The sequence below is a fragment of the Falco rusticolus genome, chromosome 1 (assembly GCF_015220075.1).
Source record: "Falco rusticolus isolate bFalRus1 chromosome 1, bFalRus1.pri, whole genome shotgun sequence".
Classification (NCBI taxonomy): Eukaryota; Metazoa; Chordata; class Aves; order Falconiformes; family Falconidae; genus Falco; species Falco rusticolus.
The window spans coordinates 72,362,363-72,376,401 of record NC_051187.1 but is presented as its reverse complement, the minus strand read 5'-3'; the positions used below and the strand labels follow the sequence as shown (position 1 = coordinate 72,376,401).

General features: G+C 39.6%; 1 protein-coding gene across 12 annotated transcripts in view; it reads right to left on the bottom strand.

Moving 5' to 3' along the window:
- APBB2 (amyloid beta precursor protein binding family B member 2) overlaps positions 1-14,039 on the bottom strand; it is a 189,705-nt gene that overhangs the window by 54,401 nt on the left and 121,265 nt on the right. For 5 of the 12 annotated variants that reach the window (XM_037384246.1, XM_037384185.1, XM_037384225.1 and 2 more), the window contains 4 exons: positions 13,386-13,594; positions 8,305-8,367; positions 7,788-7,873; positions 7,623-7,683 (listed from right to left, as the gene is read on the bottom strand). In XM_037384246.1, the coding sequence (XP_037240143.1) occupies positions 7,623-7,683; positions 7,788-7,873; positions 8,305-8,367; positions 13,386-13,594 (419 nt within the window). The remainder of the gene's footprint in view (positions 1-7,622; positions 7,684-7,787; positions 7,874-8,304; positions 8,368-13,385; positions 13,595-14,039) is intronic. The other 7 variants (XM_037384255.1, XM_037384235.1, XM_037384194.1 and 4 more) reach the window with 3 other exon arrangements.

Here is a 14,039-nt window from a genome sequence, read left to right as displayed (position 1 = left end):
GCAGAAATTACGTTTACAACAGGATCCAAAGTCAATGAAGTTAAATCACTGCTGAGAGATTCCTACTCTTTTAAAAAGACTCAAAGAAACATGAACCCTGAGTCCAGAAATCTTGAGCCCTGCTGGGCCTCCCACCTTTGAGGACCCACTTACTGTCTCACTGCCTCCTCACAGCACTGCAGAGACCACCTTCAAGCATGTGGAAAAATGAATAATGCATACCCATGTAAAAGCAACATGGCATTATGATGCACTGCAAATCTCATTGATTTTGATCTCTTAAGAAGTATTTATTACCTTCAACTCTCTTTTCTCATTGACAAAATGCAGGAAACTTTGGCAAGGAAGACTTCTGGGTTTTTCTGAAGTGAAGTTTAGAGCTAAAACTAATACCAAAATAAATACACGTACTGGCTAGAGCTATCTAAATATTGCTCTGTCATTAAACACAATGTTCCATTTTAATTGATTTTTAAATTAACTTCCTCCATAAATGTACATTTCAGCAGGTCCACAATGGACAAACAACCCAGCAAGCTTGTACCACGCTGTTTTCAAACTGTGTATATACTATATATAAATATCTATTATATATATACACACACAAATGCACACTGTGCTTTTTTCATTAAAAATCTATGCAATGAAATGGTAAATTTTGAGACATTACAGATTAGAACAGGCTATTTTCTTGAGCCACCCTAAACTGGCAAGCTAATGTAAATGATTGAAGAGAAATCTAAAAATATTATCTGATCAGTTCATGTTGTAGCAGCAAGATAATGAACAGACATTCAAGAGTCAGTTCACGATCAACAGGCCATTCTAAACCTGGAGCTGACAGAGGCTATATATTCTTTCAGAGGTGAAACGGTTAGTCTCCAGTGCCGGGTACGAAGGGCTGCAAGCTGTGATTACCTATGCAGTCTATTAGCAAAGACGCCAGCAAGCTGATGGGAAGATCTGCCAGCAATATCAGCAGAGGCTGAGTTAAAAATCTGGGAGCTGCCTGCGCACCAAATCCATTGGTCTGCAGAATGGCAACAGGAGCTTTTTGCCTGTGGGACATCAATCTTACAAGGACTGCTTCTTCCGCCAGTGTCTATCCACTCCTGTGGACTCCTTCATCAATTATAGATGTGCTGGCCCAGAAATAATTTACTGTTCAGCACGATGAAACAGTGAATAAATTGTGATTAAAAACAAAAATAAGAAACATCAAAATATTAGGAAGTGCAGATTTTTCCAAGGGGAAAAAAACCATCTCTTAGACCAGCAGCTAAGTTTTTCTCGTGTTTTGCTCAACCATGTTTTGTTGAGCCGTACACAGACCCCAGCCAAGAAAAACTGCACCACGCACCACCATAAGAAACAGTACTGAAGATGAAACAGGCACTTCGAACTGGTGAAGGAGTAGAAAACTTGTCTTAAACAGCCATTACGAAAAGAAACATCATAATTAAAAAAAAATAAGTAGATCAGATATATTCATGTTTTCTCACACACAGTCAGCACCTCCTGTTGGAGTAGCCACGATTTTAACAGCACTGTTTCACTTTGGAAATGGCTTACTGTTACTCAGAGGCCACAGTAGCACATTCAGAGCCCCACAGCTGTGATTTCAGCTCTGGCACTTCTGTGATTTCTTGCCCAGCTGGCAGCCAGGGAAGCCACCTCCCCACGGAGGGTGGGGGACAGCAGTCACTGGCGTGCACCTGAACTGCTCATGCAACTGGCACTCATGGCACTCACTGCTTCAAGTGAAAAGCGTGACCAACACAGCTCCAATTCACATCGTTTATCCTCCTGTAATGTAATTACTATCTATGTTCTTACTACTCCAACAATTCCTGGCCAACAGACATGTGGCAGACTAGTTCACTGTCAACGCTAGAACTTTACAGACCAAGAAGATATTTTGATTTGAAACAAAAGGGTTCCTGTATTTTACGTTCTCTCTCCCAACCCTGTAGAAATCTAGCAGCCCAATGCAAACTTCTTGTACAGTATATCTTAATAAAGCAAATACTGATAATGCCTCCAAATTCAAGACATAATTATTGCATTACAAACCTGGAAATTAATGGTACATTTTAAAGCAGTTTCTATTCTCTTTCACATGAGGAATGGCATTGTGATGTATTTTTCTAAGGAAGGCTACAAGTAAAATCTCTCTCCCTACATCTCTCCTGCTGCTCAGCCACTCGCGTCCGGATCCTGCACAATAGGTTCACACCTAATGAGATCCCAGAGATATGTGGGACTTCTAGGAGTGAAAGATATGTAAAATTTTGCAGGATCTCATTATAAATCTTGAAGGGCTCAAGAAATTAAACTACATTATCCCAGATACTTATATTACACATATATTATAACAATTAAACAGGGTAACTCTCTATACTGTTATAAAAGTAAATCACGTGGATTTGGGAAAACACTAAGTCTTTTTCTGCCCTGGACTAATCTTCATATTTGACCAAACAAGACTCCATGTAGGGACAAGGTGGAAGCAAATACTGTCTAGACTGACATCTGTATTATGATGTACCTCACATCATGACATTATCACTTATAACATCACCTAATGACACAACAGATGTCAACAGTACTAAGTATCAATCACAGAGAGGTAATGAATGAGCAAACACAGTCTCCAAAACTTTTATTGTACAAAATGAAAAAGACACCACTTGGGGGAAAAAAAAAAAAAGTTGAGGAGATGTATTTTAGTGCTTTCGTCTGCTATTTCTAAAACTGCTTTCGAAGCAGAATGTTTTCAAGCACCTGCATCATTTACTTGCAGTATCACCATAGCTGGGAGGGTGCCTTAATGCTGCTAATGACAAACAACTGAATTCAGAAACAACCAACAGTAGTCCCCATCGCTCACCATTGCTACCCAGAAGCTGCAAGTATGGAAAGATGGGTAAGCTTTTGCTAGATGGTAGTAATTGTCAAGACTGACATCATTTTGATTATTCACTAGATGTTTCAAACAGAAGATCTGTGTTTTGACTCATGGTTTTGAAAGCTACTAAAATGACTACTCGCAGGGCGAGGGGGGAAAAAACCCACCAACCTAAGGGCATTGTTTTGTATTTGAAAGAAACAAGGGAAAAAAACCCTAACCCCAAACTCCACTACAATGTTTATTTTAGTTTTAGGTTGGGGTTTTGTTTGATTGGTTTTTTAAAGATTTTATTCCCAGATTGTCATTCTTCCCTCTGAAAGCCTAAGATAAAGTCAATACCAAAAGGCAACAATTTTTTTTTAACATTACTTAATTCTTCCTCTATAGTTCTTTTGATTTAAAATACTTAGGAACATTATTTAAGGAAGATCCATAAGCAGGGAGCATAATCTTCTTTCCTGCACTTTGTGAAGCCATTTCCACACCATCTCATCAATGCAAAAATCAGTATCTCCCAAGATGCACTTGGTTTTCTATTGGCAGTAGCTTAGTGTTAAAAGAACTGTGTGCACACTGTTTAGGCTAATCCCCAAAATACAAAATTCTGCTGTTCACAAGAAACTTTCAGCTACTGGCAATAAGATTCTTTGAAAAAAACAAAACAACCAGTTCCCCCCTCCTGACCAAGGTGCTATTCAAATTGTTGAGATGAAGACCAGAACTTGTATTTTGCTCACTCTTATGAACACTTATGGCTTAAGTTGCAAATAAAATGATTACCCACTCAGGACTCGGAAAAGTAATAAATGAAATTAAGTGTCAAGAACTTTGCTATAGAGAATATGGACATTTTAAAGCTACCCTACAAGACTGTGGAAAAACTCCACCCAAAGTAACAAATCTGATCATCCGTGGTTAAAGATTAGAGACAGAAAACACAGAGCTCCTACAACCACCAGGGAAACAAGGAATCATAAGAAGACGACAACCCTTCTACCCTCACTATGAATAATTGAAAGCACTTGGCTTGTTTACTTCAATAAAACTAAGCTGAAGAAAAGACAAAATTGCCCACTATAAATGCACTAAAGATGGCTAAACATAGAGTAAAAGGATTAAAAAATGGCCTCAAAAAGTTTAGGTTAAAAGATGATACTTAATTCAGCCTATCAGTAAGACTAGTCAAGACAAAAAAACCCCTCAAAAACATTTAAGAAAAAAATTGAAATTAACACCTGAGATTATATAATGTGGCTTCCTATAGGGGTAAAGGAATAGGTTAAAGATTTCTTCTAGTCCTCTACCCTGTAACAGGGCCTACTTCCCAGGGAATGAAAACCAAGGATCGTTTTTGAAAGAAACAAATTCTTATTCAAAAACCAAGCAGAAGTACTGGAAGAAAAACTGTTGAAGATGTCTTGTTTTCCTTTTAGATTTCACAGAATCACAGAATGGTCACAGTTGGAAGGGACCTCTGGGGATCATCTAGTCCAACCCCCTGCTAAAGCAGGTTCACCTACAGCAGGTTGCACAGGACCATGTCCAGGTGGGTGTTGAATGTCTCCAGAGGAGACTCCACACCCTCTCTGGGCAGCCCGTTCCAGTGCTCTACCACCCTCAAGGTAAAGAAGTTGTTCCTCATATCCAGATGGAACTTCTTGTGTTGCAGTTTGTGCCTGTTGCCCCCTGTCATGTCACTGGGCACCACTTAAAAGAGACTGGCCCCATCATCCTGGCTCTCACCCTTAAGATACTAGCATGCATGCGTAAGATCCCCTCTCAGTCTCCTCTTCCCCAGGCTAAACAGGCCCAGCCCTCTCAGCCTCTCCTCATCAGGGAGATGCTCCAGTCCCCTCATCACCTTCATAACCCTCCGCTGGCCCCTCTCCAGCAGTTCCGTCTCTCTTGAGCTGGGGAGCCCAGAGCTGGACAGGGCAGAGCAGAGGGCCAGGATCCCCTCCCTCGACCTGCTGGCCATGCTCCTCCTAATGCCCCCCAGGATGCCACTGGCCTTCCTGGCCACCAGGGCACACTGCTGGCTCATGGGCAACTGGCTGTTCAATGTAATCTTTTTTTTTGTAAGGAGAATTAAGATGAAATAAACAATCTCTTCAAGAAATTCCTACCAAAATAAACTACTGAAATCAAGAAGCCTGATGTAATCATTCTCCTCCTTCTCCCCCTTTTACTTCTCTTTTATGGCCTTGTGCAGACAACCTGCACCAAAATTCCAAGGATATGAAGCTATGAACTGCATCTTAAGCACATGATGTACAGAGAAGCATTTATTATTTATTGAAAATTTGGAATGCTTAACTGGGTTGCTGCATATATCATTCTTCTTACAAGAATTACAGGACAGACTTTTCCCAAAACTGACATTTTTGCAGTGCCAACACTTTGCAAAAGCTGAGACTCTGGGAGAAGACCACTACTCCAGCTTTCCACAAGGTGGCATGGCTCCCTTTGCTGAAAGACAGCACTACTCTGCCATTGAGGAAATTTCAGTTTTTAATTTTTTTTTTTCAAATGTACAGGCCACTGTCGTGAACAGGTTTAAATAGGTTTAAGGTCTCTAAAATATCACTAACGAGGTTCATTTTAACAAATTCTTCCAATACAGAGTTTAACAAGTTAAAAAAAAAATCTTCCCTCTATTACAATGAAATTAAATAAAAGTATCTGTGCTTGCTGCCATGCAAAAGTAAGCTTCATTCAAACAACGTTAAGGTACATCATGGGGCAGAGGAAAGCCTAAGGGGCTAAAAAGTCTGATTTTCCAAGTCTCAGGTTATCAGTTTCAAACCCTATCACACTACTTTCAGCCTTGCAATATTTTGGGTAAAACGGGCTAGCAAGGAATCCACCTACCACACCCCCTTCCCATCCATGTAAGAATTAAAGATCCCAGAGCATCTTCAACAGCTGAAGATTTTCCCTGCTGTTTCCGAACCACTTTCTGTCCCTGTGAGGCAGGACCACGCAGCAACTCCCAGCCCTGCCAGGGGCAGAGGCTGATGCATTGAACAGCTCCACCAACAGCCTCTTCTGCTGCAGAGCAACACCAGTGCTGCTGGGCTTCACCTGCAGGGCTACACACACGTTCACCACTGCCCCTGCACAACATCCCCATCAGGCAGTGACAGATGGCAGGTAAGGTGCCTTGACTCAAGTGATTTAAAAAACCAGAAAAGCCAGCCAACCACCACACTTGTATAGTCTCTCCTCTATTTCTTGTTTTGCTCCTCTCAGCCACTCTGTGAATGTTTCAGCGCTGAGCTTTGATTACCCATTTAAGCATCATCAGCGTGGTTTTGCCTAAATAGGAGAAACAAAACCTGCTGTGACAGACAAAAGAGGACAAGCTTTTGGCATGGACCCATTTCATGGACACTGGATGGGCATCAGTTCCATAAATTTTTAAGTTTGAAAAGCAAGCCAGAGAGGGAGGGGAAATGATGACACAAGTTCTCTGTCCACACAAGTACTGCCACAGTTCTCCATGCAGGAAAGGCTCCTAATTCTACCCAGTGCAAATCACCTGGTAAAGAGTCAGACATAACTAAATATTGCCTCCCCATAAAGCTTTCCATACCACACAGCTTATCATGAAAGGAACAGCTTCCTGGTTCTAAGGACTGGTACCTAATGCTCAACACTCCTCCCAACTCCATGTACTGTGCTCAGAATTTAGTGCTTGTCATTGCAATGAGCAGCTGAAACCCTTGCTTTTTAACTGCCAGCCTGCAAAGCAAAACACATTTATTCACATCAGATTTAAACATCACCAGCCAAATAATCAAGATGACAAAGAAGTTTAAGTACCCTGATTATTCTGGTTTTTCTCCTAAAATATATCACTAATGCTATTAGAATTATTAACTGTTACATACTGCCTTCCTGCATATGAGTAGCTTCTGATCCTGTCAGTCACTGCAGGTGTATGGCACAGCCAAAAGACTTATTTAGATTACCTGGATTTCCAATTACAGAGATTCACATACATCCTTAAAAATGGATGCAGGCACAAGACAAAACTATCAACAAAACAAATCTGGAGATATGTATACAAGCATTCAAAACCTTCTGCTGCTTCTTCCTGCTCAAATACCTTAGAAAAAAACAGTAAAGTCTCTGATTTAATTACGGTGCAGTGCTTGTTCACATAACGGTCTCATTTTTTCCGATGAATTTTATCCTCAAACTAGGTTGCATTCTCTGTTCTAAAATACAAAGTTCCTTGTTCTAAAAAGTAACTTCCTTGTTACCAGCTGTGAGTTCAAGCAGCCACATAAACAAGGAAGAGTACTTAAAAACAGGACAAACTCGAGAATAAAGAGCAAATTCTGTCACTGTATGCCCCAGGAAGCTATCCAGCCATGACAAACAACAGAGTCCTCTCTCTCTCACGACAGAAAATTCACTTAGTTGTGCAAGGGGCCAGTTATTACAGTTGGATAGTAGAATTCTGAGCTGTAACACTCAATTTCTTGACTTGTGTGATATTAAAATAAGCCATACAACCAAACTGAATGAAGCTTTAAATCTACAAATTCCTTTGATGGAATTAGTCTTGCATGGCCAATCTACATTGTGCCAAGAGGAGAAGTACAGTTAATTTAAGAACTTAAGAGGCATTCTGCACCTTGCAAGTTATATTTTTACAACTGCAATGTTTAATGGTTATCCTATTGCGGATCATCTTACTGACCTTGGCTTCTGGGTCACTGTTGATACTACAGGAATCATCATCATCAGACTGTGGACCGTTTCTGTTACAGACAACAGACAAAATCAGTCTTAACATCATATAAAAATTACAGCACAGCACAAAATGAAGCTGGTCATTCCATGGAGACTTCTTAAGTCATTGTACCTGAGCTTCAAAGAGGCATAGCGTAACGTTGCTCCTTCAAACTCTTTCAGACTTGGGTCTGGGTTCACAGTGGCTGCATGCAGATCCTAGAGATAAAGGCAGTGCTATCAGTATAGTACTAAGTGCTATTAATATAGTATTAAGTACACTAGCATGTTATTTCTTATTTCAAAGGAAAATTAAATCCTCCCTGCAAAGAAGCGATAGTATTTCTGGCTGAAGTTGAAAAGAGGCATGCATATATATATTCTCAAGCTGCATTTCATTCAGTGCAGGCATCTTATTCATTACATCATGGCAGTTGCCCTGCTAGTTTAGACTGAATCCATTCCAAGTGGAAAGATCAGAAAAGGTAGCATATGTTTGTGAGCTAGACATCCCTAGCAGTACCCCCATTCACTTTGGCCTAGGTTATGAATGACATTCATGGAAAAATAAAAGGGGAAAAAACAGCCACTGCCATGCAAAAAACAAGGGTAATAGTATTAAAGGTTCTAAAATCTGACAATATACTTGCCTTCCAAATGTCACTATTAATCTTTCCCCCATTCAGTACAGCAAAATCACTCCATGGCTGTTTCTAGACACATAATTATTCACACAGGAAGAAGCACATTGATAAAAAAAAAAGAAAAAGAAAAAGAAAAGAAAAAACACAAGACACTGTTGTTAGCATTGATATTTACAGGATGGGTTAGGGAACAGATCACCTCAAACTTAACTAATTACTCCACTATACCATGGCATTCAGAGGAAAGGGGAGAGAAGACATGCCTCTAACAGTTACTTACCAAAACAAATGATTAAAACAAGGATAGTTAATATAAATTAGGGACAGACAATGAAATTACTCTTTAACTATGATCTTAAAAGCAAGCAAAATGAATCTGAATATGAACATTCGCCACAGCTGCTACAGCCTTTGACAAACAGCAATTAAGGGGAAACATGAGGATTTCCATTTGAAGGGCACTTTTGCTAGAAGACTCTAACACTACTGTAACTAGAAATACTGAAACACAACCATACATACAAGGATAAGATACATACAAGGTAAAAATAAAATATTTCTAGAGAGCAAGCACAAGAAAAGGCCAGTGAAGGGAAGGAAGATAAGTAAGGAGTGCAGAGAGATTTCTCGCTGAAAAAGTAGTTTTGTAAAGTCTAACAGCTTTTTTAAAAAACAGAACAAAACAAAAAAAAAAAAACCAAACCCACAAACAAACCACCCACCCTCTCATTTTCCATTCAAGTTTCTCAAAACGTTCAGAGGCATTCACCGGTACAATCAACCAAGCAGTAGTGCATTTAGCACTACAGCAACCTGAGGTTCATCCTTCTCTGTAAAGCCCAGGAGGAGCAGCTGATGTTGGAGTCGCCCCTCTCCTCTTCCCCTCCCCACAAGGACAGAAATCCCACAGTCCTGACCAAGAGCCAGGTGGGACAGGAGATTTGGTTGCTGAGAGACCCAGAACGACCTCTTTGTAGCTTCATCAAATCAAGTATTCCTGTAATTAGTGGCTCCTTTTTAAGTCAAGCTCTCCCAAGTTGTCCACCTCAGCCCCGAGATGAAGTGGTACTTATTAATATGGCCCACTGCATTAATTTGCAGGGTGGACGTCTTGCCTCGCGAGTGTTCTCAGTATATCCCCATTGGAGGAATTATTTGTGAGAAACAACTCCCAGCAGTAACTCTTCCTTAACATGTCTTTGAATTAGCTGAGTAGTTAACTTTTCCTACTAAGCCCCTTCTCTTTAATTATTAGCTGCTAGTGGATATGTTACCTACAGAACCTCTAGAGGTGATCCAGGCCTGGGATGAGTCAGGCTACAAGAAGACACAACTACCACCACCAAATTTTGCCATTATCTCAAAGAAGCACTTATTGAGAAGTAAACCATATAGCTTTTTCTCTGCACAGGAAATGGGAAAGAGGCAGCAAATAAAGAGAACGTTACAAAAGATGAGGATTCACAGAGGAAGTAAATTCAGCTACACACAGGAGAAAAGAGCCATCTAAAACTAAGTCAAATTGAATCAGCCGCGCAAAACCAAAACACAGTTTCATGGTTTTGAGGAGGGAGGAAAGGAGGGAACGTTCCAGGTTTTTCACATTTAGCATTTATTAGCATTTTTGTTAAATCTGCAGGTTTGTCACATAATGCTTACCCCTAATTGCTCTGGATTGAAATTTACAGATTATCTCGCAAAGGAAAAATTGCCTTGCAGCCTGTGCAAAAGACAGACATTTTCACAATTTTTCCTTTTTAAAACCCTTTTTGCCATTTGTATGCATAACATCATTCCTCCCCATCTATTTTTTCTAATTTTCTGTTCAACAATAATAACTGCTTTTCTTTATGTTAAATATCCAGAGTAAGCTACAACACAAAAATGGCTGACTTGATCTGTTCTTTGTTGACTGCCCTCAGCTGTGAGCCACATTCTACCAAATGAAGCAAAGGTTCTGACTATACATCATTTAAGAGACAGGGACATGAAATAATTCAAAAAAAAAGAAGAAAAAAAGGAGGACACAGGAAAAAGGGTAAAAAGGGTAAAAAGGCATTACTCTGAGCAGGGGTGGTGGTGTGTGTGTGTGTTTCTGAATGTTTTTTTGACAAACTCAAACCCAAAAGTTGAAAGAGCCCAAATAAACTCATCTCAAGACTAGCACATGATGCTTCACAGACAAATGTGATAAAGGTAAAAGAATTTTTTATGGACACATGGCAGCCTATTGGGACAGATACGAAATACTACCCATTCCAGTCTTCAATACTAGATTATATACTCTTTCATCTGCCTAAAACCTATATATCCCCCAACATTTTCAGATGAAAGTACTACAAATTCCAGCACAGGGGAATGAGCTAAACCAGCCTCCCAAATCAGATTAGCTTGGAACACAAGCTTCCAAACAGCAGTGAGGGAACCAGCAGTACACAGCTCACACATGCTCCAACCTGGAGCTTGAAGCTGTCCACCACAACTGCTGCTGCCAATGGCAGCACTGGGATAAAGGCATTTGGGAGCCCCTATTCTAGATCAAATTTCACATCTTTTGTGAAGCATCAGAGATTGACTGGATCACAGACACCCCACGTTAATCCTTCATGGGGAGAGAGAGGGGGAGCACTTAGGGTAGGCTGCACTGCACTGAAACAGGGACTGAAACCAGTATCACCTGCAAGCGACCTAGAGATGATCAGGTGCTGGCAAGTAATGACTGTGGAGAGATGAAAAACCAAACATTCATGATAGCTGACACTGTTAAATCCAGATTACAAATTATTTCATTACCTCCACCCATCTCTTAACCCCACAGCACAGCTTACTGCTCTGAACCAGCTGAATCCCAAAGGATTTTTCCTCTGGTTCCCTCTTAATAAAATTCAGTATCTGTGGTATCAAGAAATGCAAGACTTTTCCTAACAGTTCCCATTAGAACTCCAGTTACACCCCAGTATTTGGCAATGCACAAAGTCCTGAGCCCAATTCACACTCCTTTTGAACTCCATTACTGTAAGTCTGCTGGTATTGTATACCAATGCTATCTTAATAACCACCGAGCCACAAGATCAGTATTGTTTCAATAATGGTATGTACAATGATTATCAATGAATGTAGAAACTTTCAAGAGACAAATGCTCTCATCTGTACCTGCAATTAAAATAACCATATAACATCATACTAATACAAATTTTGGAAACTTGCTTATTTTCTGCATTATCTTTTACACTACAGTATATGGTCTTGATGCTGCCATAGAACTGTATATGCATAAATCTTTGCTGGATCAAATCCCTTGTTGAATTAGAACTGCTATATCAAAACCTAGATGAGCCTACTATGTACTCACATACATGGCATTTTAGAATGACTCCTCAAATGTCTTATTTAATACATCTAGACTGTATTAAATCTACATTGTTATAATTCATACATTTCATATTCTCCATAATGCTGCTGAGAATTAATGATCATTACCTATAATCACAAGCTGTTCTTCATTTAAAGCAAAAGAATTCTGAAAGGTTAAAAGTACATCTGCCATGTTACCAGCAGGTATGAAATTTTCATTGTAAAGACATTTTAAACAGAGTTAGAAAAATATTTGAAATTAATATATGCATTTCCCCTCTGCAATTTACCAACTATATTGATTTCCGGGTTTTTGTGAAAGGCATCTATAACTCAGTAATTAAAGCCCTGTTCTCCGTATTTTAAAGTAAGAAAAATACTTTATGGTGAAGCTATATCCCTCATGTGTACATTACAGGAATTTATACTGGAAGCACGTGCAGCACTTGTCATTCAGGTAGAAGAAAAAAACCATCCAGAAATGCTGAATGTAGACAATTACTGTTCTTTCTCCATGAACCCTCTCAGAAATAATTTACAGCATGCTTGGTGCACAGTACATTCCACGGGAGCTTGACTGACGTAAACCATAACTGAAATGATGCAGTCACGTTTACAAACCTTACCAGTAGCGTTTATGAACATGTGGGAGCAATCTTTCTAATATTGAACAAGAGTGGACATGTTTAAGCCTACACAGGATAAAAGTTTCGAGTCAAGAATGGTAATACATACTTAAATGTCCTTAACCCCTCTTAACTTCAATTAAGTTATTTTGGTACATACATCAAAATCAAGGACAGAAGAACTGTCGTATCTAAATGTCTGTTTAAATAAATAAATAAACTCTAAGGATCGCCTGATCAAAACTCAAAGCCAGTAAAAATTTCCCTTGTTTTCATAAATCTGTGGACCTTCTTCTGAAAAGTTAGTATGAAGAAGTATTAATTTCAAAACTATTTGATTTTATATTAGTATTTCATTCACTAGAAACCTTCCCAACACACTAAAATAAAGTGACCGCATTTTTTGAAGCATACTCTCTGATAATTTATTTTTCCACTTATATGACACCAATCAACCCCCTGGATTGTGCCTGAAAGGATTATTTTAAAAGGTGGTATCACATTTCAGCACATGTGGAAGACAGTGTATGTCTTTTCTGTTTCTGATTAAAGACTGACCGCAAGACAGTGATCCACTTGTGCAGATATTTTCTACTGGCAGGATGTTAAGAGACTTACACTTGAGAATACTTCATGTTTATTCAACAGAAACTCCCCTGTAAAAGAACTAGTCTCAAATGAAGACTCATATGTCTTTGTGTGATACTCCTACCAAGTGAACCAAAAAGGAGGTACAAAGAGTCCAGCCAAAAGACCGCTATAATGTGCAAAAATTTTATCCTGTATCCACATAATGCAGCAATGCTTCAGTGCATGCTACAGAACTGCAGTAGTTTCACATTCATCAGGCACCGGCTGTCTTAAGTTAGCTGAGATATGTCTGATTTCATCCTATATATCCAAAGTTTAGGATGTTTCATAAGGCACAGCCATTAGAAAATGCACATAGAAAATAGATACTTACGATGTATTATCAACAAATTGCTACACTTGGGAGTATTATCAGGCCCCATACTCTAAAGCTCAGCTTAGCTAACAGTTAAACCTGCAAGTTCAAAAAGTTATTTCTTTACAGTATGCAGCACACAAGAAGACACAGTATGTTACCTCAGTTTCTGGAGTAGGAGACGGAGTAATGGAACCAAGTGATCCTTTTCGTGAGCCCTGGAGATCTGTTGGGATGGACACAGGACGCTGCCATTGTGTTGTTCCTGTTGGTATGTGCCAGTAGTAGATCCCAGCAATGTCATTGATTTTTTTCCAGCCAGGTGGCAAGTCTGGGTCTGTCTGAAATGAATGATCACTCCATACATCTGCTGGGGGGAGGAGATAGGGGGTGACGGACACAGAACAACAGGAAAAAGAAACAAAAAAAAAAAATCCACGTTACTAAAACAGTTCTTCCGTGGGTCTGCCCCTGATGCAAGTGACGTAGTGCCATGCATCTGGTACTGCTGTTGTACAGTTCACGTGTAAATGCACACCAGACAAACATACTGAATTACTGAGTCTCAAAGTAAGGTGACAAAGCCTGGTTTGACATGGCCTATGAAATGAGGAAAAAAATACACTACTTACCAAAAAGCTGTTCTAATAAGGCAGCTACCTAATGCCATCACATAAACTAGCTCTTCTAATAAGCTTTAGCTTCAAAGTACATTACATTATAGCATTTAAAGAAATACTTGGAGCTGTGGTGTACTCTGTGCTCTTCATCACCTTCCCTTCTCAACGCATGCTAGTAGAACATGTATTTCTGCT